At 37.2% G+C, this 25,219-nt stretch overlaps 1 protein-coding gene across 5 annotated transcripts in view; it reads right to left on the bottom strand.

Annotated features, from left to right (window-relative positions):
* Positions 1–25,219, bottom strand: part of MRE11 (MRE11 homolog, double strand break repair nuclease) — a 71,914-nt gene that overhangs the window by 16,079 nt on the left and 30,616 nt on the right. For 4 of the 5 annotated variants that reach the window (XM_082409916.1, XM_082409918.1, XM_082409919.1 and 1 more), the window contains 6 exons: positions 24,792–24,918; positions 22,115–22,215; positions 20,716–20,889; positions 14,856–14,912; positions 4,133–4,352; positions 3,136–3,219 (listed from right to left, as the gene is read on the bottom strand). In XM_082409916.1, the coding sequence (XP_082266042.1) occupies positions 3,136–3,219; positions 4,133–4,352; positions 14,856–14,912; positions 20,716–20,889; positions 22,115–22,215; positions 24,792–24,918 (763 nt within the window). Of the gene's footprint in view, positions 1–2,736; positions 3,029–3,135; positions 3,220–4,132; positions 4,353–14,855; positions 14,913–20,715; positions 20,890–22,114; positions 22,216–24,791; positions 24,919–25,219 lie in introns of those variants that run through there. The other variant, XM_082409920.1, reaches the window with a different exon arrangement.

The following is a 25,219-nucleotide window of genomic DNA, read 5'->3' as shown; positions in this document are numbered from 1 at the left end:
AGTTTAACATGGAAGTGTTCGTATTTTACTTACGATCCTTTTCTAACTCCCTTTGTTTTTTTTTATAATAGCTCTTATATATATATATATATATATATATATATATATATATATATATATATATATATATAAATAAAAACATTTCACAAAAGCCTACTATGTGCCAGGCTTTCGGCTTTTTTTTTTTTTGGCTGTACTGCGTCGCCTGCAGGATCTTAGTTCCCCAGCCAGGGATTGAACCCAGGCCCTCGGTGGAGTCCTAACCACTGGACCACCAGCGAATTCCAAGCCTTTTTGCTTTTAATCTTCAGAGTAATCCAATATGGCAAGATTATTCCCAATGCACCTGTAAACAAACTAGGAGAGTGAGTGACTTGTCCAAAGTCACAAAGCTTTTTACACGTTGAACTCATCCCAGATCGTTTACTGTGCTGCCTTTTTTTTTTATTAATTAATTAATTAATTAATTTATGGCTGTGTTGGGTCTTCGTTTCTGTGCGAGGGCCCTCTCCAGCTGCGGCAAGCAGGGGCCACTCTTCATCGCGGTGCGTGGGCCTTTCACTGTCGCGGCCTCTCTTGTCGCGGGGCACAGGCTCCAGACGCGCAGGCTCAGCAGTTGTGGCTCACGGGCCTAGTCGCTCTGTGGCATGTGGGATTTTCCCAGACCAGGGCTCGAACCCGTGTCCCCTGCACTAGCAGGCAGACTCTCAACTGCTGCGCCACCAGGGAAGCCCCGTGCTGTCTTTTTTCACTTCCTTTTCCCTTCTCTGCTTTTACCTTACACCTTCCAAGAATGTCACAGCATCTTTCTAAATGCCATTTTCTAAATGGCAACAGAGACAATATACTTCTAAAGTCAAAAGATAAGGATCTCAGCTGGCCCTACTCAAGTACTGAACAATCCTTGAATAAAAACATAGTAGCAGAACTTCTGATAAGAAGGTTCTTTAAGAATCATTTAATAAAGCTGATGGTTTTATCCTTTCTCCAATGTCATCTGTCATCCAGAAAATATTGAAAACTTCCTCTGATGGAGTCACAACTCACTTCCTTCTGAGGCAGCTTACACCGTCTTTATGTTGGTTGATAGATTATTCCGTATAATGCAAAGACTTCTCTACTGAGAGCCAGTAGCTCAATCTCTAATCTTCTCTTGCTCTGGAAACTAACAGTAGAGTGGTTACCTACTTACTCTGAAGGCCAGAGAATGTGGGATCAATTCAAGCTCTAGAATTTACTAGTTGTGAGACCTTGGATAAGTTGCCTATCTTTTCAAAGCCTCAGTTCCCTTTTCTGTGAAACAGAGAAATAATAAGTGCCTATCCCACTGAGCTGTTGAGAGGCCTGCAGTAATCGTCTCATAAGTATTAGCTATTATTAGTACTATTAGTGGTTTTATCAACCTAGGGCAAATTACTTAGTTCAATTCCCTCGTCTGTAAAAGAGGGAGTAGGTGAAATTGTTCTTAAGCCTTCCAGGTCCACTTTATCACATAATAAACTTAAATCTGTGTGTGATTAGCTTTTCCCATCTATCCTCATTGGGTTGGTAGTTCTTAACCTGGAGCCCATGGATAGGCTTCATGGGGGTCCCTGAGCCCTTTGAAATGGAGTACAATTGCATATGAGTACTTATTTAAAGGTAGGAGACATAGCTTTCAGAATCCGTAACTTAAAATAGATTTAAAACCACTGTCTTTAGGACTATACAAATCAAATCTATTCGATCTTTGACAGAACAGAACTTAATTTCTGTAAAGACTTGAATCTTTCCCAGGTTAGATATCCTAAGTTCCTTCTACCAAATTTTTTATATTATATGGTTTCTCTTCTGAATGATCATATAAAGTTGACATCTTTCTTGAAATATGGTTCCAAAAGATGAGCACAGTATTCTTGGCATGATACATCCAATCAGTACGAGGGAGAACTTCCTTGCTGTAGAGAAGCATTACTTCTATTAATAGTGCTTGAGGCACCATTAGATTTGGACAGTTAGATCAACCTGCACAACCTTAGTGACCTAAGTCTTTCTTACTTGGTTCCCTGCTAATATCATATACTTCTCTGTGCAGCTGTCCTTTCGGACATAAATACAGTTTATATTTACCCTTGATAAATTTCATCTTGTGAGATTTAGTCCAACTCTCCAATCTGTCAAAAATTAATCTCAAATAATAAGGTAATATAAATAAAATACATATGGATATACTCTGAATGGTAGAGAGAAAAAAATATCACCACCTATTTTAACATATATTTTCACAGATCTGACTTACAACTTCCTCTGATCTCATACACTGTAATATTAAAAATAGTTTATTAAATTTTTATATTAAATTATTATTAAAAGTTTATAAAAATAGGTTACCTTAGTTTGAGGCTAATTTTTAGGACCACAGCACATACACAAAATCAATTCAAAGAATCCTAACTATAATTTCCCTTAAATGCAGCTCACATGACTCTATACTAACAGTAGAGATGGACAAAAGCAGCATGAGGAAAGAAAGTTTACAGTACATTAAGGAGCAGTTCCTTCTCTCTTAATCATTGTTGATACACGGACCAACTGCCATTTCCATGTCTTAGTGATCCCTCTATAAAAAGGAAATAATCAAATTTGTCTAAAGTAGGATATAAAAATTAATGTTTAGAGACCACCCTCTTCAATAGCCTCCATGAATGGCAAAGGTCTTTTATTTTTATTTTTTTATTATTTAAAAAAAAATTTATTTATTATTTATTTTTGGCTGTGTTGGGTCTTCGTTTCTGTGCGAGGGCTTTCTGTAGTTGCAGCAAGCGGGGGCCACTCTTCATCGTGATGCGCGGGCCTCTCTTGTTGCGGAGCACAGGCTCCAGACGTGCAGGCTCAGTAGTTGTGGCTCACGGGCCTAGTTGTTCTGTGGCATATGGGATCTTCCCAGACCAGGGCTCGAACCCGTGTCCCCTGCATTGGCAGGCAGATTCTCAACCACTGCGCCACCAGGGAAGCCTGGCAAAGGTCTTTTAAATCAGCATAATTTATCCTGTGATTCAACAAAAACCAGTAAGGTTTACTCATGGGGTTTCCTGAGTCTTCCTGTGTTGGAATTTATAAGTACCTGCTAGGTGATCTTTTGCAGTCTATACTCACCATCTATAATAGACATATTTCTAGATGTTGACATAGTGGCCTTTGAACTTCTGCCTCGAGTAGAAGTCTCCAGAGCAGCGCCTGCTGTTAGAATAATGAGTGGTCAGTATACAAGTCCATCAGTAGCTAAGGTTTTTTTTGTTTTTTTAAAAAAACACCACTAAATAGTTATGTCAAAACATAGTTTATGTGTAAAATGTCAAAGATATATATAAGAAGAAACATCTAGAGTCTGATCAATCAATTTTCAGAGACTATTCTTAGGCCACACTTGGTTCATATTGTTCCAATTACAATATAAGGAAAAAATTTATAAATCTAAGGATAATGAAAACCTTATCACTAGAAGATGGGGATTTCTCTCCTGGGAGATTTTTAACTAAAGTACTACCTATTTTAACAGCTTAAAATTCCGACAGATAAATATTTAATAAAAAAATAATTTAAAAATATTCCTAGGGATGGATTTCTATAATGCATCAGGAAGTCACTGGATGACTATCTTCTATTATTTGGACTATTCAATGACAATAGTATCACATTAGACACAATGATGGCAATTAATTTAATGACTGCTTTAAAAAATCAAATTGTGTAGGGGCAGTTTTCAAAAATAATAACTTTTATAATCTGGAGTTTTCTTCCTGCTGTTAGTGAGCATTACCTAGACATTTTCCTTAAGTGTTTGCCTCACTATTACTTTGTACATGTGAGAGTAAACATGTCTATTAAATGTTCCCAATGTGTGAGAAGCACTATGAAATTCTTTAAAAAAAAAACGTGTTAAGAACTATTCAAACTATATGTGCATGTGGCCATTCAGAATTTATTAACATGAAATGTACATGTTGGAACTACATTACAGACTGTTTTTATGCATTATAAAAATAAATTTTTAAAGGACTGTGTAACTCAATTCTGCCAAGATGAACACAATTCTGAATTTCCCACACAACTGCGAAGTATGAATGTGTAAGAAAGACTACTCGGTGCTAACCTCTTCCTCTCTGAGATCCTCCTCTTGACACTGGATTCTGCCCTCTTCCTCCTCTCCGGCCTCTTCCTCGGCCTCTTCCTGTGTTGGCTGCTGCTGTGATGCTGTCATCACAGTCATCAGCCATCTGTTCTGCCAAATCTATACTCATAAGGTCATCAGCACTAAAGGCGGAAGCAGCTTCCTCTGACTGAGACCTGAGGGCTCTGGCCCTACTCATGGCCTAAGAGGGTTGACAAGAGGAAAATACACATCAGTAGACAATGCAGCAGCCTAAAAGTCATTAATCCAGTCACTCAGATGGACAATTCATATTGCCAAACTGTCTAAACTATTATTTTTCACTAATCATGCTAAAAAATGTAAAACAGGAGAAGCTCTCTCCCCCATCAATCAAATTCAGTGCCTACGATTTGTTAGATCAACTTACAATACTACTGATACATGTAAAATGAGACCTTTTGAAAATGTATAAAATGAGACCTTTTGAAAATGTATATCAAGAACCATAAAATTTCACAGAATCAAAAGTTTCAGAACTGGGAGGAATGTTGGCAATCGCCCCTAATGCAACACCACCATTTGTAAGAGACTGTCATCATTTGAGCTACTTTGTACAACGGGCTCTTGATAAATAACAAGAAAAAAAACTCGAGGTCGGTGGGGAGCAGGAGGCTGCCGCAGGGGAGGTGCCGCGGGCAGCCGGGACACCCGGCTTGGCCGTAACGCCGTCCGGGGCCGGGTGGGACCGCAAGGGCCCATGGCCGAGCCAGCTCCGTTACCTCTGACTTTCAAGGATGTGGCCGTTTATTTCTCCGAGCAAGAATGGCGGAATCTAGAAGCATGGCAGAAGGAGCTTTACAAGTAAGTAATGAGAACCAATTATGAGATTCTTGTTTCTCTAGTGAAGAACCAATTAAAGGAACTGAATCTATAAAGAAAAATAATCTTGTGTCATGAACCTCGTGCCACCCAAGAAGAATGTTCCAAGCATCAAGATCACATGGATGTGGACTTCCATGGTGGCGCAGTGGTTAAGATTCTGCCTGCCAATGCAGGGGACACGGGTTCGAGCCCTGGTCCAGGAAGATCCCACATGTTGCGGAGCAACTAAGCCCATGAGCCACAACTACTGAAGCTCACGCACCACAACTACTGAAGCCCACGCACCACAACTACTGAAGCCCATGCACCTAGAGCCTGTTCTCCATAACTAGAGAAGCCATCACAACGAGAAGCCTGCGCACAACAGTGAAGAGTAGCCCCTGCTCGATGCAACTAGAGAAAGCCCACGTGCAGCAATGAAGACCCAACAAAAGATCAAATGGATATGAAGTGGTGTATTAGTGTGGGTTTGGTTTGCATTTCCTTCGTGGCTAATCATGTTGAGCATCTTTTCATTTGTGTATCTTTTTGGAGAAATGTCTATTCAAATACTTTGCCCATTTTTGAAGTGGGCTATTTGTCTTTTTATTGTTGGGTTATAAGTGTTCTCTATTTGTTCTGAATATTGAACCCTTATCAGATATATGATTTGCAGATATTTTCTCTGCTTCTTGGGTTGTCTGTTCCCTTTTTGATGGCGTCCTTTGAAGCCCCAAAATTTTAAGTTTTGATGAATTCCAGTTTATTTTTTCTTTTGTCGTTTGAGCTTTTGGTGTCATGTCTAAGAAGCCATTGCCTAATCCAGAGTCACAAAGATCCACTCCTATATTTCCTTCTAAGAGTTTTATGGTTTTAGTGCATATATTTAGGTCTTTGATCCTTTTTTTTCCCTTCTTTGATCCATTTTGAGCTAATTTTTTTATAGTGTGTGATACAGGGATCCAGCCTCTTTTGCATATGGATATCCAGTTGTCCCTACACCATTTGTTGAAAAGACTGTTCTTTCCCCCATTGAATTATCTTGGCATCCTTCTGGAAAACCAATTAACCATAAATGTCAGGGTTTATTTCTGGATTCTTGATTCTGTTTCATGGATCTATTTGTCTAGCCTTATCCCAGTACCACACTATTTTAATTACCATTACTTTAGGATCAGTTTGTCAATTTCTGCCAAAAAAAAAGAAGAAAAGGCAGATGGGGTTTGGGGATTACTGTCATCTAAACAGTACTAAGTCTTCCAATTCATGAACATGGGATATCATTTCATTTATTTAGTACTTTTTTTTTAGGACTTTTAAAATTACTTTCAGCAACATTTTATGATTTTTATTGTGCAAGTCTTATGTTTCTTTTATTGGGTTTATTCCTAAGTATTTTACTCTTTTTGATGTTCTTGTAAATGGATTTGTTTTCTTAATTTTTTTTTGAAAAATAGTTTTATTTTAAAAGATGCTGAGAGTTCAACCCAGATGAAGACTGAGAATAGGTGTATGGATTTATTTTTTTAAATTAATTTTTGTTGGAGTATAGTTGCTTTACAATGTTGTGTTAGTTTCTGCTGTACAGCAAAGTGAATCAGTTATATGTATACATATATCCCCTCTTTTTTAGATTTCCTTCCCATTTAGGTCACCAAAGAGCATTGAGTAGAGCTCCCTGTGTTATACAGTAGGTTCTCATTAGTTATCTATTTTATATATAGTAGTGTATATATGTCAATCCTAATCTCCCAATTCATCTCACCCTCCCTTCCCCCCTTGGTATCCATACGTTTGTTCTCTACATCTGTATCTCTATTTCTGCTTTGCAAATAAGTTCATCTGTACCATTTTTCTAGATTCCACATATAAGCGATATTACATGATATTTGTTTTAGGTATACGGATTTAAACAAAAGATAGTGATTTCTTTTTTCATGAAATTAAAAAAAAAAGAAAAAAGAAAAAAACTCACTAAAAATAGCTGCTATCTCTGGGTGATGAAATTTTAGGGTGCTTTTTGTTTTCTTCATTATTCTTGAATATTACAAATTTGCTACAATGTATGTTTTCTAAAATATTACTTTTATAATCAGAAAAACATAAGCAATAATCTCTTACAAATATATAGTAAAAAGAGTTAGGTAGAACAAAACAATTGAAAGCCTGGAAATAATAAAAACCTGAGGGCCAAGATTTTAACTTAATAAATTTTAATTTGATAAGAAACTGTCTAGAAAAGACAAGTTTGAGACTTAATGAAATATCCTAACTCTGAAATGAATATAGATTTTCTGATTAAAAACAGAGTAAGAGCAATGCTGCCCTGATCTCTTCCTTTAAACCTATCAAAATGTAACAAGGAGAACAAAAATTTTTTAAATACCTTTTTGAATAAAATTAGAAAATTGCTCCACCCACAAAACATAAAACCTAGGAGAAAGAGTAATGGGTATAGTGAATATTTGGCCTGGCTAAGGGAGAGGTTGAGAAGAGTTTCAGACAGTACAGAGAGCTCCAAAATTGATCTACCCATGCCAAGAGGCCATGACAACAGTCTCTTTTGCTTGGAATGACTAGTTCTGGGTCTAAGAATATGCATCTAGAGCTTTTCTAAGCTCTGTGTGGTGCCATGAAATATGGAGAGACAGGGTTAGATGAGGAGATGAGCACAGAGCAGACAGGGCAGAAGCAGGAGTGCAGCAGGTGGGGGGAGGTGGAGGTAACCCAGCTTCACGCTGATGAACTTGCTGAAGTGAAACAACAGCTACGTCACTACGGGAAGGGCTCAACATGGCATTACAACTCCAAAAGAACAAAACTTTAGGGAATACAACCAAAAAGATACAGAGAAAAAAATAGTTGAAAAAGATTTCAATTCATCTTCCTTGTCCCAGATGAAGTACAGTCAATCCTCATAATTTTCAGACTCCGTATATGCAAATTCACCTACTTGCCAAAATTTATTTCTAACTCCTGATGCATTTGTGGTCATTCATAGACACGTGCAGAGAGGTGAAAATTCTGAATCGCCTGACACACACCTTCCCAGATGAGGTCGAACGAGGCGACACTCAGCCTTCTTTAAACGAGTACCCTTTTCATAGTACGTTTAGTGCCGTGTTCACAATTTTGTGCTTTCAGCAGGGGATTTTACTTTTAAAACGGCCCCCAGTGTAGTGCTGAAGCGCTGTCTAGGGTTCCTAAGTGCAAGAAGCTGTGATGTGCCTTATGGAGGAAACACATGCATCATATACGCTTCATTAAGGCATGCGCTGAATGGGCCACAAGTCCAATGCTAATGAATCAATGATATATATTGAGTAAGGTCTTAAAACAGAAACACACATGGAAAGGGTTATGTGTTAATCAGTTAACAAAAATGTTGTAACCAGTGGCTGGCAGGAACCTATTTCTGTATTTCCCCTAGGAGCAACAGTTCAGTGTTCACTCAGTGTTTACAGTGACTTTATAGAATACAACTACCATGAATAACAAGAACTAGCTCTACATTAAAATATACATATACAGGGACTTCCCTGGTGGCACAGTGGTTAAGAATCCGCCTGCCAATGCAGGGGACACGGGTTCGAGCCCTGGTCCGGGAAGATCCCACATGCCGCAGAGCAACTAAGCCCGTGCACCACAACTACTGCACTCTAGAGCCCATGAGCCACAACTACTGAGCCCACGTGCCACAACTACTGAAGCCCGTGTGCCTAGAGCCTGTGCTCCGCAACAAGAAAAGCCTCTGCAATGAGAAGGCCGCGCACCACAATGAAGAGTAGCCCCCGCTCACCGCAACTAGAGAAAGCCTGCGCACAGCAACGAAGACCCAAGGCAGCCAAAAATAAATAAATAAATTTATAAAATAAAATAAAAAATATATATATTTAAAAGAAAAAAGGAGACCTAAATTACATAATAAGGTAGATCTAACTGATACATGTTGAACTCTGTATTCTGAAAATAAACAATATACTTCTTTTCAAGACCCCATGAAATGTTTTAACTGATGTATAATGGGATGCTAAGAAAAACATCAATTCTAAATAGTAAAAAAAATATTATTATACTTTCTAATCACAATGCAATAAAATTAGAAATTAATAAGACAAAAGCCTGGACTCCAAACTGCAAAACAAAACAAAAATTGTCCTAGAAAATGATAACAAAAATACTGCATATCAGAACACATGAAACAATTTAAAAATGAATTGTTAAATTAAAGCAAAGAAAGGAGAAGGGAGGGAAAAAAAGACCTAAGGAAAATTAAAAGAATTATGATAAAACACTCTGCTCAGTTCTAAGTAATTTGGAAAATAAATGACCTAAACTGAATCAAGAAAAGATAGACAGTCTCGACAGACTAACTATCACCATTTTGAGAAAATTCTTAAAAGAACTACACTCCCGAAAAGGATCACAACCAGAAAGTTTCACAGGTAAATTCTACCAAATCTTCAAAGAACAGATGATTCCATGGCTATTTCAATAGGAACAGAGCATAAAGAAAGCAAGCTTCCAGCTGGTTTTTATAACGCCAGCATAACATGGTACTGAAAAACTGACAAAGGACTGCATGCACAAAAGGAAAATTACAGTACTCATGAATATCAAAGCAGACAAAAGGAATCCTGGGGCGCATGGAAAGACCAGTACACCTATTAACAGGGGCTTCACAAAGTGATACTAAGGTTGGGTCAATAATAGGATAGGAAATAATATAATTCACCATATTAACAGAACACAGGAGGAAGAACCCTGCATGCTTATCTTCACAGATGCCAAAAAAGCTCTTAATTCATTACCCATTCTGGATTTAAACAAACAAACAAAAAACTCTCAGGAACAAGTGGATACTTCTTTTACATAACAAAAACCCTAACTCTGTTACTACACAAACACACATACAGAGTGTCTACACACTTTCACCTGAGTGCTCTTATAAACCAATTACAGAAGGACCAATGCCCTAGTCAAAAGAAAAAAATATTCTATGCAAAGAACATGATCAGGTGTTTCATATAAATATAACTTATAAACATAAAAATTGCTCAGACTCACTAGTAATACAAGTAGTATGAGTCAAAAGCAACAGTAAGAAATAATTTCTCACCACTTAGATTTGTAAAGATCAAAAGATGTAGTAATATGTCATGACCACAAGGATGCAGGGAAATAAGCACTCCCTAATACTATCGGTCGGGAGAGGAACTGGTGTAACATATTTGGAGTGATTTGGCAGAATCTAGCAAAATTTAAAACACATATGCCTTTTTATGATTATTACTTCTTTGAATGAATTATCATCATTGCCAAATTTCATACTTTGCCTTTGTCTAAATACTACATCTTCATTTTAGCATCTCAAACATTATACTCAGATAATACTTTAACTCTATCTTTCTGTACAACAGACTGTGGACTTTACTGATATCTTTGAACTACATTACTTCTATGAATTTACCTCATGAGTGGAGGCATAGGGCCAATGGCAAGACAATGTTTCCATATACTTTTTGCGAGATTTAAAAATATACTACCCTAGTATTACTGCACTTTTTTGTAGTAATATATATGTAACATAAAAATTTACCATTTTAACCATTCTTAAGTGTGTATTTCAGTGGCATTAAGTACATTCACATCGTTGTACAACCACTGCCATCATCCATTGCCACAACATTTTCCATAATCCCAAACTGAAACTCCATACCCATTAAATAACCCTTCATTCCCTAACCGCCCCCCCCCAAACCCCGATAATCACTCTTCTACTTTCTGTCTGTATGAATTTGACTACTCTAGGTATCTTATGTAAGTGGAATCATATAGTATTTGTTCTTTTATGTCTAACTTACTTCACTTAGTATAATGTTTTGAAGGTTTATCCATGATATAGTATGTACCATTCTATACTTCAATTTCATTCCTTTTAAGGCTAAAGAATATTCCAATGGATGTATGTATCACATCTTGTTTACCCATTCATCTTTTGATAGACTTTGGATCGTTACTACCTGTGGGCTATTGTAAATAATGTTATGAACATTGGTGTACAAATACATGTTCGAGTCCTGGCTTTCAATTCTTTTTGGTAAATACACAGAAGTGGAATCACTAGATCATATGGCAATTCTATGTTTAATTTTCTGAGGAACCATCATACTGTTTTCCACAGTAGCTTTTATCTTCCCACCAGCAATGCACAAGGGTTCCAATTTCTCTATTTTCTTGCCAATACTTGTTACTTTCTAATTTTTGGATAATAGCCATCCAAAGGGGTGTGAATTGTATCTCATGGTTTTGATTAGAATCTCCTAGTGATTAGTGATGTTGAGCATCATTTCATGTGCTTTTTGGTTACTTGTATTTCTTCTTTAGAGAAATATCTATTTAAGCCCTTTGCTCATTTTTAAATTAGGTTGTTTTGTGTTGAATTTTAGGAGCTCTTTATATATTCTGGTTATTAATCCTTTATCAGATATATGATTTGCAAATATTTTCTCCCATGTTATTGGTTGCCTCTTCACTCTGGTAATAGCACTTGGTATTACAGTTTAAAAGAGGGTATCAACCCTGCCTCAGATTCAGGTAGAACACAAGAAAGAAATCAGAGGCCCAGTGCAACTATGGACTATGGATCAGACTAAGAAGAATTTTTACATTTTTAAAGGACTGTAAAAAAAAAATATGTGACAGACACCATATATGGCTTGCAAAGCCTAAAATATTTACTATTTGGCCTTTTATTTAAATATGAACTTATAATTAAAGAAAATACTTGAGAGTGTTTCTATGTGAACAAAAAGACATTAAAGCATGTTTTTTCTCTACTGGAAGGACTAATGCTTTTGTTTGTCTGTTTAAATAATTTAAGTATGATACTGGGATTCATATTCTGAGCTAAATAATTCTGCAAAACTGTGAACCACAGTTTGGGAAAGTCTCAAACTCTATTAGTCAAGTTCAAAATAGAATGCTGAGAATGAAAAAATTTATAATACCCTATGGCATACTAAAAAATTACCTAAGAAACCCTGATTACCTGTTACAGTCTTAAAATACAGCTGAAAATCTGAACTCCAAAGTTCTTTCTTCTGAGAAACTCCCATATGAAATTTCTCATACCCTCTCCTTACCATCCTTGAATAAAATGTTCACTCTTACTCTTTAAAAGACTAACGAAAAACTGAGATTAGTGATTTCGAACATAAAGGATCCATTATAAAGAAATATTTCTGTAATCTGTGAAATTGAAAAAGTTAATCAAGGGACTTCCCTGGCGGTCCAGTGGTTAAGATTCTGCGCTCCCAATGCAGGGGGCACAGGTTCAATCCCTGGTCGGGGAACTAAGATCCCGCATGCCGCATAGTGCGGCCTAAAAAACAAAACAAAACAAAAAAGAAAAAGTTAATCAAGTTTAAGTCAAATAATCCAAGAACCAAGAATCATTTCTTTCTAGCATTCATTCTTACCATTTGGCAAACTTCCTTTTCTACTTTAAGGGCACTCTATATAAGATGAATACAAATATAATAAATGTGGTAGGGGATCCCTAATCTATAGCTTTCTCCTCTTAGTTTCCAAAAATCACCTTGTAAAAAAATTTAAAAAGCAATTGATTCTATGCTTATTATAAAGTGATCTTCACGTGCTGCATGATTTTAGAAGTCTTAAATTTTTAGCCATTCATTGGCCATACCTTGTGTTAATGTTATTATAATATAAAGCCCTGATAGGACATAGTATGGTGGAAAAGTCCAGACCTGGAGGTAGAACAGGTTCAAAATCCAGCCCCACCATGTGACCTGAAGTCTGGTCTCAGTCTCCTCATTTGTAAAATGGAAACCGAGATTAGTATAAGTAATGCACATAGCAAAAATTTAATAAATACCATTTCCCTTTTCCCCTTGAAAACAGTAATGAATAAAGTCAAATAGGTAACCAGTTCTATTTTTTCCCAATACATTTATTTACGAGAATGACTTTGATATTGGGAATGTTGAGTGTGAAATTTAGTGTATGGTGGTAGCTTTTAGTTCTGTAATCGATTACTGAAGGCTATTAATGAAAGACACAGTGTGGGAAAACACTAATCAATACTGGTACTATTGCTGGTAATGTTAGCTTATGTTGCAAAATTTCCTATCTTACTGCATGGGTAGTGTTAAGTGGTATAAGGGAAAGAGATCTGGGAAACCTATTACAACTAGACATTTAGAAGGTTATCCTAGCATATTCTTTTTAAAGAAAGGTTATTAACTGAGTTACTATACTGTTCATATTTCTTCATATTCTAATGAAGTGGGACACAATTTGGAGGGGAGGAGTGTCCCAGAACATCAAACTTCTATAGTAAGACAGAGAAAAGAAAAAACTCACAACACCAAAAATGTCACTTTCCTATTCCCTAAAATTCCAGGTAAGTGGCATTATTGGATCAGTTAAAAATCCTAAATAGCAAGTATGGAATGTCGGATGATAAAGTAAATCAGATTTAGACTTGGAAGATTCATTAAAAAAAAAAAAAAAACCCATAAAAACCTAGAGTCTATCTTATGACCTCTAAAGATGGTACAGAAGAATTATTTGATAACCGATTTTTCCTATCAGAGTCTAAAACTGCTTGACCTTAAAAGCTGTGGTATTACCTAGTAGTCAACTACTAAACAGGATTCCTTTGGAAGAATTCAGGGGGGAAAAGAGTAAACTGAGTCTCCTTCTCCTTAAGCAGGGTGCTTTTCCTTCTCTCCTTAGTGACTCAGGTCTTGACTTTTGCCTAAGGAGTGTGCTTAAAATAAGGCAAAAAATATTATTTAAAAAGGGAGGAGGGGGCTCCTATTTATCCCCTTTTTATTGTAGCAGAGAAGACAGTGGGACCTGTCAAAGTTAATCTGAGGGATATGTCACGTTTCAACTCTTTCCAATTCACCGCCTGTCAGCTACAGTTCTGAAATATTTAGGGAACGAAAATGGACAGTTGTATGAATTCAGTGAGGATGAAACTTCAGGTCATAACGTTTAAAATTTTCTTTCTACATATATCTGTCTCACCTACTAAATTGAGAACCTCTGGTGGACACAGACTACACCTTTTTCATATTTACATTCCTAATAAAAAACAGAATGGCTACCCACAACAGGTACTATACAAAATGCCGCAGGAGAGCAATCAAGACAAAAGCCCAAAAGTAAATAATTGATAACATAATTTTTAAGTACTAGACAGCAATCATCAAACACTAAGGACAATTAGAAAACAGGAAAATATATTTCAATCATGAATTCACCAAGTATCAGAAAGAGGCCCAAAGTTTAAGTTAACGGTTGCTAACCTCAAGTCCCTAATCTCCAAAGTGACTGAAAAGACAGTGATGAGGGCAAACAGGCTAATTTCAACATTTTAGAAAGGCCAGTGGACACTGTGTATTTACCTATGATGACAGTGCTAACCAAAACACTAAGTTTCTTTCTTTTTGCCCCGAACAATATCAGCTCAGTAGGGTAAGATTTTATACTGATAAGATGCTCTAATAGCAGTTGGGAATTATTTTCATTAAAAAGAGCTCTTCGGGCTACTATTCCTGCACCTCCCCTCCATGCCCGCACCCACCACATACACACATGCACAATTAAGTAAGTTTTTGACAAGAGCAAAAGGAAAAAAAGAGAATATCAGCAAGCGGAATACTCGTAGGCCAAACTGGAATAAGTCAAAGGCAGCGGTCCTCAGCCAACCCCTGCTCAGTCCTACCCACCCAACAGAGATCCTGTGGACTGACTACTCTGAATAAACCTACTAGTTATTCTGATTTAACAAGCTGACATATAATAAAGGAATTTTCAGAAAAATTACCTCTCGAACTTCATCATCTTCTTCATTCTTCTGTCTGCTTTCTCTGAAACGACGTACCTGGATTGTAACAGAATAAATCAGAAACATGTCACAAACGTGTCTGTTATGTAAATATAAAACTGATTAACTGATGTTTTCCATTACAACATAAAACTCGGAAATTCAAGTATAGTTTTGTTTCACAAAAGATTAAAGAAGTCATATTTCCCCAGTGACTTACATTAAAAATTCAGAAATGCACTCTAAGAAAAATTGGCCCTAAGCAAAATGATATTACCTGCTGACCAAATGTTGAAAAACAGCCTGTCAGACTGCAGAGGAAAAAATTCTGATGTCCTATGGGTGTTATACTTCAGTAAAAGAGCTAAAAACAAAAACCTCTCTTTGAATAGGTTTGAATTATTACATTGCTCAAATCATTCTTGGGCACCTGGCCGCAAGTCACCCAGGAGGCTCTCTGAAATGGTATCTGAAGTGGGTGGGCCCTTGACGACCCATTTTGCTAACAGTCAACCGCCAAATGTTTGCCGTCTGCCAACCCTGGTCCTGGTGCCATGAAGGATACAAAGCTTCCTTTTTTCCTGGTTCCTGCTCACAAAGCTCTTATAATATAGTTATGTAGCTAGAAATAAACTCCATTTATTTAATAATTTACTCAGCAACATGTTTACTGAGCCAAGCTACTATGTGCCAGGTGCTATTGTAGGAACTGAGAATACAGTAACGAACAAAATGGTCAAGAATTCTGCCCTCCATGGAGCTTACAATCAGTGTGTGCACGTGTGTGTGTTACAAAGTAAGACACAAAATAAAAAGTTATGTTGTATTTTAGAAAGTGTATAGGATCAAGTTAATTTACAGCTAGACTGAGAAAGCTCCATCCTTACCTCTGAGGAGCCTCTGGCATTCCCAGGGCCAAATTATTTACTGATGGATTTCAACCTGCATGAGCAGTTAGAGAGCATGGTTTGATTATGTGACCAGAGAGGCATAAAAGACTCCCTGGAAACTTCTGCACAGATTTTGGTGTTCTGTCCCGGGTTTGCTGTGTGCATATAAGGACATGAGAAACAGACGCCTGGTGTCTCTCAGATCCCTAATGCCTGCCTATACTCCTTCTCTTGCTGTACTGTTATCAGTTGCCTTTAAATAAAAACTTTTAAGTGAGTATGTTCAGTGGAGTCTTATGAGTCCTTTCAAATATGTGAACCTGTGAAATCTCTGCAAAAGGTGTTAAGTGCTCAGAGAAAAGTAATGCAGGCAGAGGGACAGAGAGTGCTGAGGAGAGGCTACAGGATGATCATCAAAGGCCTCACGGAGAAAGTAGCAAAGCAAGAAGGTAGCAAAGATTTTAAAAGGTAGGGAATGAACCTTGCAAATAACTGGGGAAAATCATTCCAGTCAAAGGAAAGAATATATGCAAAGGCACTGGGGCAGAAGCATGGTATGTTTAAGAAACAGCAAGGAGGTCGCTGGGCTGGAGCAGACATAAGGATGAAGAAGTAACAGTAACCACACTGAGTAAGGCCTTGGGAGCAACTGTAAGGACTTTTGTTTTTAGGCAGGAGTGACTTCATCTAAACTATGTTAGGATCACCAACAGCCCAGCTGAGCTGAGGACAGAACAGAGTGTGGAGGAAAAGCACAGGCAGAAACAGGGAGACCAGTTTGGAGGCCACAGGAGTAATCTAGGTGAGAAATGGCCAGGCCTTGGACCACTGATAGAGATGAAGGTGGTGAGAAATAGTCACATTCTGTAGGCAGAGTTAAAGGATTTCCAGACAGGATACAGGTGACAGAAAAAGAGAAGTCAAGGATAACTTCAAGGTTTATCGCTTGAGCAAATGAAAGAATAGTGCTTCCACTAGAACCCTACAGGTAGAGCAGGGGCTAAGGTTCAGCAATTCAGACTGGGAATGTTGGAAGTTGGAGAGGTCTATTAAACATCCAAGTGGAAGGTCTAGCAGGTTGCTGGCTACAAAAGTCTTGAGTTGAGAGGAGAGGTTTGGGCTAGACTTTTGAAAAGTCATCACCAGATGACAGTATTTAAAGCCAGGAAGCTGGGTGACAATACAAAAGGAATATGTAGATGAAGAAGGGGTCCAAGGACTGAGTTCTGGAGACTCCAACTTAAGAGGCTGGAGAGGTGAGAGGAATCAACAACAGAGACTGAGAATACACATACAATGAGCTGGGAAGAAAACCAGAAGAGTGTGGAGCCCTAAAAGCCAATGGAAAAAAGGTTTTAAGAAGAGGTCAAGTGAGATTTAAGATGGAGAACGGACAATGGATTTAGCACTGGAGGTCACTGGTGCTTTGACAAGAGTAAATTCAGTGGAATGAGGGGGTGGAAACCCCTGAATAGATGGATTTAAGAGAAAAATGAAGGTGAAGAATCTGGGCAGCAAATACAGAAAACTCTGTGAAGCAATTCTGCTATAAAAGAGGAAAAAAGAAATAGAATAACAGTGAAAGGGAAATAGGATCTAGGCTCCAGAGTTTTGTTGAAAGAAATAGCAGCATGTTTGTTAAGATTCAGTAGAAGGGGAAAAATACAGGAATAATATTTTTTCTTAAAGACGGCATAGCAAGTAACAGTGCTCGAGGTGGCACGTGATATATCAAAAGCACTGAGTCATTCACAGAAGAGAAATGAGCGTCAGAGTAAAAATACCGAGCAGGCATTATGTGCCAGTGTACTGAGGGCTTACATGTATTCTTTTAATCCTCACAACGACCTTGAATGAGGTTCTATTATCCCCATTTCATAGATGAGGAAACTGAGGCACAGAAAGGTTAAATACTTCACTGACGGTTCCATAGCGAGTAAGGTCATCTGGTCTATAGTCCATACTCTTAGCCACCATGCTACACACACACACACACACACACACACACACACACACACACACACACACACACACACACACACACACACACACTCTCTCTCTCTCTCTCTCTCTCTCTCTCTCTCTCTCTCTCTCTCTCTCTCTCTCTCTCAAAAGTCATGATGTCACTCCAGGTGTGGATGATCATTTTGGGGAGTGGAGGGTGGGAAGGAGGGTTTGTTTGTTTTACTTATTTACTTTTTTAGAGCAGCTTGGGTTCACAGCAAAATTAAAAGGACGGCACAGAGATTTCCCATATAGCCCTGTCCCATACATGCACAGCCTCCCCTATTAATATCAACATCCCCCACCAGAACTGTACAGTTGTTACAACTGATGAACCGATACTGACACTCCATACTCCATATCACCTAAACGCCTTAAGGTTCACTCTTGGTGGTGTACATTCTATGAGTTTGGACAAATGTATAATGATATTTATACTTGTATATAACCCACCATTACAGTTTGATACAGAGTAGTTTTACTGTTCTAAAAATCCTCTGTGAATCCACCTTTTTCATCCCCTTATCCCATCCCTGCCCAACCACTGATTTTTGTACTATGTCCATAGTTTTACCTTTTCTAGAATGTTACACAGCAGGAATCATACATTAAGTTACTTTTTCAGATTGGCTTCTTTCAGTTGGTGATAGTCACTTAAGGTTCCTCCATGTCTTTTAATGGCTTGATAGGTCATTTCTTTTTAGCACAGAATAATATTCCCTTGTCTAGATGTTTCACAGTTTACTTATTCATTTACCTACTGAAGTACATCTGTGTTGCTTCCAAGTTTTGGCAATTATGAATAAAGCTGCTATAACTATCATGTGCAGGTTTGTGTTTAGACATAAGTTTTCAACTCCTTGGGTAGATACCAAGGAGCACGACTGCTGGAGAGTATGGGAAGAGTATGTTTACTTTTATAAGAAACTGACAAACTGCCTTTCAAAGTGACTGCACCACTTTGCATTCCCACTCGCCATCTAAGAGTTCCTGCTGCACCACACCCTCACCAGTATGTGGTGTTGTCGGTGCTCTGGAATTTGGCCGTTCTGACAGGTGTGTAGTGGCATATCTCCTTGTTTTAATTTGCATTTCCCTAATGACATAAGATGTAGAGAATCTTTTCATATGCTTACTTGCCAACTGACTACCTTCCTTGGTCTGGTAAGGTCTTTTGCCCATTTTTTAATTGGATTTTTAAATTTTCTTATTGTTGAATTTTAAGAGTTTTTGTATATTTTAGATAATAATCCCTCATCAAACGTGTCTTTTGCAACTATCTTCTCCCAGTCTGTGGCGTGTCTTCTCATTCTCTTCACGTTGTCTTTTGCAGAGCAAAAGTTTTTAATTTCAATGTAGTCTAGCTTATCAATTACTTCTTTCATGAATCGTGCTTTTGATGTTGAATCTAAAAAGTCATCACCATACACAAGGTCATCTAGGTTTTCTCCTATGTTATCTCCTAGGAGTTTTACAGTTTTGCATTTTACATTTAGGGGGTATGGTCATGTTATATTTATGGCACTTGACTGACAAATCCACCCATGCTAAAAATTTACGAACCTAACACATCCAGAGCCACAGAGTAAGTAGTTTTAGAGTGTGGATTATCTGCCTTCCCTGTGAAAGCACCTGGCATTTAATATTACTGGTTGTACATTAGTTGACACCATAAGGCTTTAAAAGAATCATGTTCAATGATTAAAAGCACAAAAATAAAAGTAAAAGGGAATGAGTTTTAAAAATAACATTTTGTTCTTCTGCTTAGAGGGAATTTGGAAAATACAGAAAATGATCTCCTAAAATCCCACTACCTGAGCATAACCACTGATAATGTTTGGAATATCTTCTTCCATTCTTTGCATACACGCACCTACTCACATATAAAATAAAAATAACTGGGATCACATTGTGTATAGTTTTACCTCTTCGGAATTCTTTTCCCACTTAACACTGAAAATACTTTTCCATGTTCTTCAAAAGTATAATTTTTAATAGCCGCATAGTATTCCATACTATGTATGTATGTGCCAATATTTATTTTACCAAAACACTTCCAACTTTTCCCCACTGCAGGTAACACTGACATAAATTACTCCCCATTCTAATCTCTATCTCATTATTGTCTTAGGAAAATCTCCCAGGGCTGAGTTAAAGGACAAATCTTAAGCTTCTTGACATGCTTAAGAAGGCAAAAATGCTTCTCAGTGCAGCTATTCAAACTCTGATGCTCCTACCAGCAGAGTACTAAGTATCTTTCTCAAATTGTTGCCACTTTGACAGATAAAAAATACATTTAATTTGAGCTTCTTTGATTATCCTAGGTTAAATACCAGTTTCATATGCCTATTAGCCATTTACATTTCTTTTGTGAACCACCTATTCAGGTCCTCTGTTCATTATTCTATTGAAATGTTTAATATTCTTAAGATTCATAAGAGCCCTTTAATGTAGTAAGAATATTAATCTTTTATTCTGCCCACATACGAATATTTTCCCCATGTCAATACCTTCTAATTTTGTTTTTTGACAATTTGACATGCAAACTTTAAAAAATTTTATGTAGTCAAATCTAAAGAGCTTTTCCTCTGCTTTTATACACAGAGGGACTGCATTTCCTAGGTGAAATTCAAAATCTCAATCAAAACTTAATAAAAAATTGAAATAAGCAGACATTTTCGCCCTATGAGGTTCATTTTAAAGCACTTTCATGATCTTCAAGAGAAGATACTAGCTACGGGGAACAAAACTAACATTCACTGGGTATCAATCATATTTGAGACTGTGTTCTAGACACTTATTAGACATTTTCTAATTTAATCCTCACTTTATGATCTCAATTTATAGATGAGGAAACTAAACAAATCAGTGAAGTTAATTAGTGATTCACCAGAAAGAAACTTAGAGCTACTCTTAAGGAGAGACTATCTAAATAATAGATTTTCCACCCCAAATTAGTTACTCACCTCTTCATCGATTTTATCTTCTAGGGCATCAGTATGACGTTCTTTAAGAAATCGCTGTGTTTTTTCCAACTGATATTTCACTAATTCCTCTATGGCATCTTTTTCTTCCTTGTCCACAAATTCTTGTACTGCTTCACCCATTCCCCTTTCTGTTAGAAGTGAGAGCTGCACGTTCTGTAAGAGACATATAAATTACTGGTTGCAGCATCTTCCTTACAAAACAATTCTGTATAAGCAAGGAAAATTACAGAATAATTTTACCAGAGAAGAAGACAAAAAAGTTATCTAGTTATTGGAGGGAAAACACAGCAAAGTAAAATAAATCAATGGATGGTAATTAAGCCTATTGATAAATACTAAGGGCCAGAAAAAGCAAAGTAAAAACAAGAAACAGGAGTAGAGTACAGGACTTGTGAAAATGCAGAGGCCTGAGAGGCTGGGACATACAGTCCAGAAATAGCAGCTGATGACTAAGAGAGCAGGTTAACCAGTGTGGTAGGCAGAAAAATGGCCCCTAAAGATGCCCACATCCTAATCTCTGGGACCTGTGAATATGTTACATGGCAAAGGAGAATTAAGGTTACAGATGGAATTAAGGTTGCTAAGCAGCTGGCTACAAAACTGGGAGATTATCAGGGACTATCCAGGTGGGCCCAGTGTAATCACAAGCATCCTTGAAAATAGAAGAGGGAGACCGAAGAAGGGAGTCACGGAGAAGTATCCAGGGAAACGACGGCCAGACAGATCCAGTGTTGCTTGCTTTGAAGATGCAAGAAGGGGGCCCGGAGCCAAGAAACACGGGTACCTCCAGGAGCTGGAGAAGATGAGGAAATGGAATCTTCCCTACAGCTTCCAGAAAGGAACACAGCCTTGACAACACCTCAGTTTTTGTCCAGTGAGACCAGTGTCTGGTTTCTGACCTACAAAACTGTAAGGTAATAAACCTGTGTTGTTTTAACCACTAAGTTTGTGGACATTTATTCCAGCAGCTATAGGAAGCTAATACAACCAGAGGATCTCAAAGTGGCACATACCCACAAAAATAAGAATAGCTTCACCATCCAGTGGCTTATTAATAAAGTAACTCTGAAATTACATCCAGATGCAAGAAAATTAAATCCTGGATTCAGACTTAGGTAGTAGCGATAAAAAGAAAGAGGATAACAACACTGACAATAATAGACACAATAATAACAATATTAATGACTGACATTAATTAAGCACTTATTTTTCTTGATACGTAATAACTATAAATGAATGTAACTGTCACCCTGCTTACTTCATGGAGACATTCTGAGGATTCATTTTGTTTAAACTACCTATTACACATATCTTAAATTAAAATCTGTTATTATAAGATAGCCATTATCCAAACTGAGAACCGTAACTAAGAAATTACCTTCTCTGCGGTTTGAAAATACTGTTTCACAAGGTCTTCTACCCTTAGAGTTGTTCCTTCTGAGGGTTTTGTGATGAACTTCCCAAAGTTGATCTCTTCTCCTAGAAAAAAGAAGTCCATGAAAAAAAAAAGTAGCAGTTTCTCTTTTAATGTTAACGTGCCCAAACTCACTGAAGGTTGCTGTCAGTGAAGGAGGTATGGCCAAACTTTATCAACTGTCAGTTTGCTCAACGCAGTAAATTTTGAGGCAAAAACATGTCATTTTTGCTAATATCTAGAGTCGTTTCCCCAAAGTCTGTATTTCTTCTCCAAATCTCCAAGTAGTATGTCTCTTGGACCTGTTCTCACAGAGTGGTCCACAGATCTCTGCGAGCCCCCCATACTGGTTCAGGGGGCTTAAGGTCAAATGTAATTTCATAATAAGACTAAGACGTTATTTATCTCTTCCACCGTATTGACATTTGCACCAATGATACACAAGCAGTCGTGGGTAAAACTGCCAGTGCCTTGGGATGAGTCAAGGCAGTGTCCCTGAGTTCTACTGAGAGTCATCACTTCGTACTCACAGTTCAAAACAAGACAAAACAAAAAGCCAGTTTCACATAAGAATGTCCTTGATGAAACAGCAAAAATTATTAATTTAATTAAATCTTGGCCATTAAACACATATCTTTTTAATATTCTGTGAGACAAATGGGAAGCAGGTTTCAAGCACATTTGCTGAATTCCTAGGCAGGATGGCTGTCTCAAAAAACAGCTGGTACAGAATAAAAAGAATACTGGGCAAGAAGTCAAAAAGCATAGGGTCCGGTAGGTGCTCTGCTCATAACCTTTGTCAGGGAAATGAATATTAACTGTCTAGCATGTGTGTGACCTGGTGTGGAAAACACAATGATAAAATGACAGGATGCCGCCCATAATAGCAATTGATCACAATACAAGATGGTAAGTGCTACAACAGAGGTAAGAACAGAAAATATGACACACAGAGAAGAAATAAATTAATTCGTCTCAAAGAAGGCTGAAAATAACATGCAGATAGCAAACGCAGTTATCATTTGACTCAAGACCTGCACTGCAACTGAGAAGTCCGCATGCCGCAACTGAAGATCCTGCATGCTGCAACAAAGATCCCGCGTGCCATGTCTAGGACCTGGCACAGCCAAAAATAAAAACAAATAAATAAATTAATTAAAAAAAAAAAAAGACTTGCAGAATGAATAAGAATTACTAAGCAAAAAAGGAAAAAGAAAAAGTATTTTAGGCAAAGGGAAAAGTTTATGCAATGGCTTGGGGGTAAAGAGGCACAAAGTTCAGTGTGCCTCTTACAAAGTGGTGAGGACAAGTGAATAGAAATCTTTTTTGAATTTCAAGACAGGAGAATTAATATTACTTCATAAATATGATTACTATATTTTACTATGCCAGACACTATGTTAAGACCATTTACACACAGTATATCATCTCATCCTCACAACAATCCCGTGAGGCAGGCACAGTTATTATCCTGATTTTGTAGACAAGAAAACAAAACATCAGAGATTAAGTAATTTGCATGATGTCACACATGTAGTTAAAGTAGCAGAGCTGGCCAAAACAACAAACAATTTCATGCTTTCAATAAGATATACAAAAGGGTCATTGTTTCCATTCAGCAATTAATGTATAAACAAAAAAGGGATCATCAGAACAAAACTGACAATGGATGAAACTCAAGTAACATAAGGTACTAGGTTCTATACTCCACATTCTCACAAATGCTACACCCAAAGAATTCAAGGAATTGATAAGGATGGACAATTAAAGTAAATCACCATCAGTAAGTAACTAGCTAAAATTCATAGCATAAAAATATCATTCTCTGATATGGATTTTCCCCCCCCTAAAACAGCATTCTATGAGCTCCATTTAAATATCCAAATGACTGTTTTAGGCTGAATTAACAGCACACACCATTGTGATCACAATTTCACTATGAAAAACAGAAGCCCATTAAATCGGGGTTAATAAAAATCAAGGTAGCGTACATGTAAACAAGGGCCATATTTTTCTATGAAAATTCTGACTCGATAGCTCTAAGGAGATGAGCCTCTGTATTTAAAAGGACCAATACTTCTTAAGAAGAAGCACTGTTTCAGTCAGATGACCTGTTTTTGATAAATGCTAAAATAAGGGCAATTAGTTTTTATGAACTTTAATTGGAAATTAATTATCTGATCATCAGAAACATCAAACTTAAGCCCTTAAGTACATATCTTTTTAATATTCTGGGACACCTCTTATTTCAAAAGACTGGAATCTTCTTAAATCACTGTACACTGTAAAGTTGAAATATTTAGCCCTGCAAAATTTGAGAGTATGTTCTCTGAACATTAATAATGTATAGTAAATAATAGATATTTAAACACTTTATCTCTCAAGTGTGTTGTTAATCAGCAGCACGTTTTAAAAAAACTACAAAAGGCTTCATTTCTTTATTGACATCCACAAGTTTACAAATGATTGCTATCTAATTTTCAGAAGAGATTTAATTATTCCAACTATCAGTTTATTTGTCTGAGATATTAGAAAGAATCATAATAAAACATTTTCCATTATTGTTTTATACTTTTACTAGAGATTGATTTATGTGAAGCCTATAAGAGCATTTTTTAATTTGTAAAGATAACTAGCTTACCCGTGTCTTCCTTTTGCTCTCTACGCCTGAAAAAATGGATGACATCTTTTGGATTAGCTACCCGGTCCACAAATTTCTGGCTAAAGCGAAGAACACTGAACGGTTCAAAGCCTCCACTATAGTCCACCTGGAAATACAGAATAAGCTATGAAGGCTAGGGAACAACAGATCACCAACTTCAGTATTCATGTTTATGTGTAATACTTTTAAGTTAATATGTTCATGTTCCACAATTCATTTTAAAGATCATGATGATGTTATACCATTTATTCTACTGAGAAAATAAAACTTCAAGGTTTACGCTTATGCAGAACATTGTTTGATGGAATCAAGATACAGTAAGAATTCCCACAATGTCAGAAAATTACATCTCCCCATGATAAAACTAGCAGTCTAGGTACCAGGAATAGCATCTGAAAAGGATGTGA

Source organism: Balaenoptera physalus (assembly GCF_965194825.1).
Source record: "Balaenoptera physalus genome assembly, chromosome: 10".
NCBI classification, from domain to species: Eukaryota; Metazoa; Chordata; class Mammalia; order Artiodactyla; family Balaenopteridae; genus Balaenoptera; species Balaenoptera physalus.
Note: the sequence above shows the minus strand (reverse complement) of the source record. Positions and strands in the feature narration are given on the sequence as shown.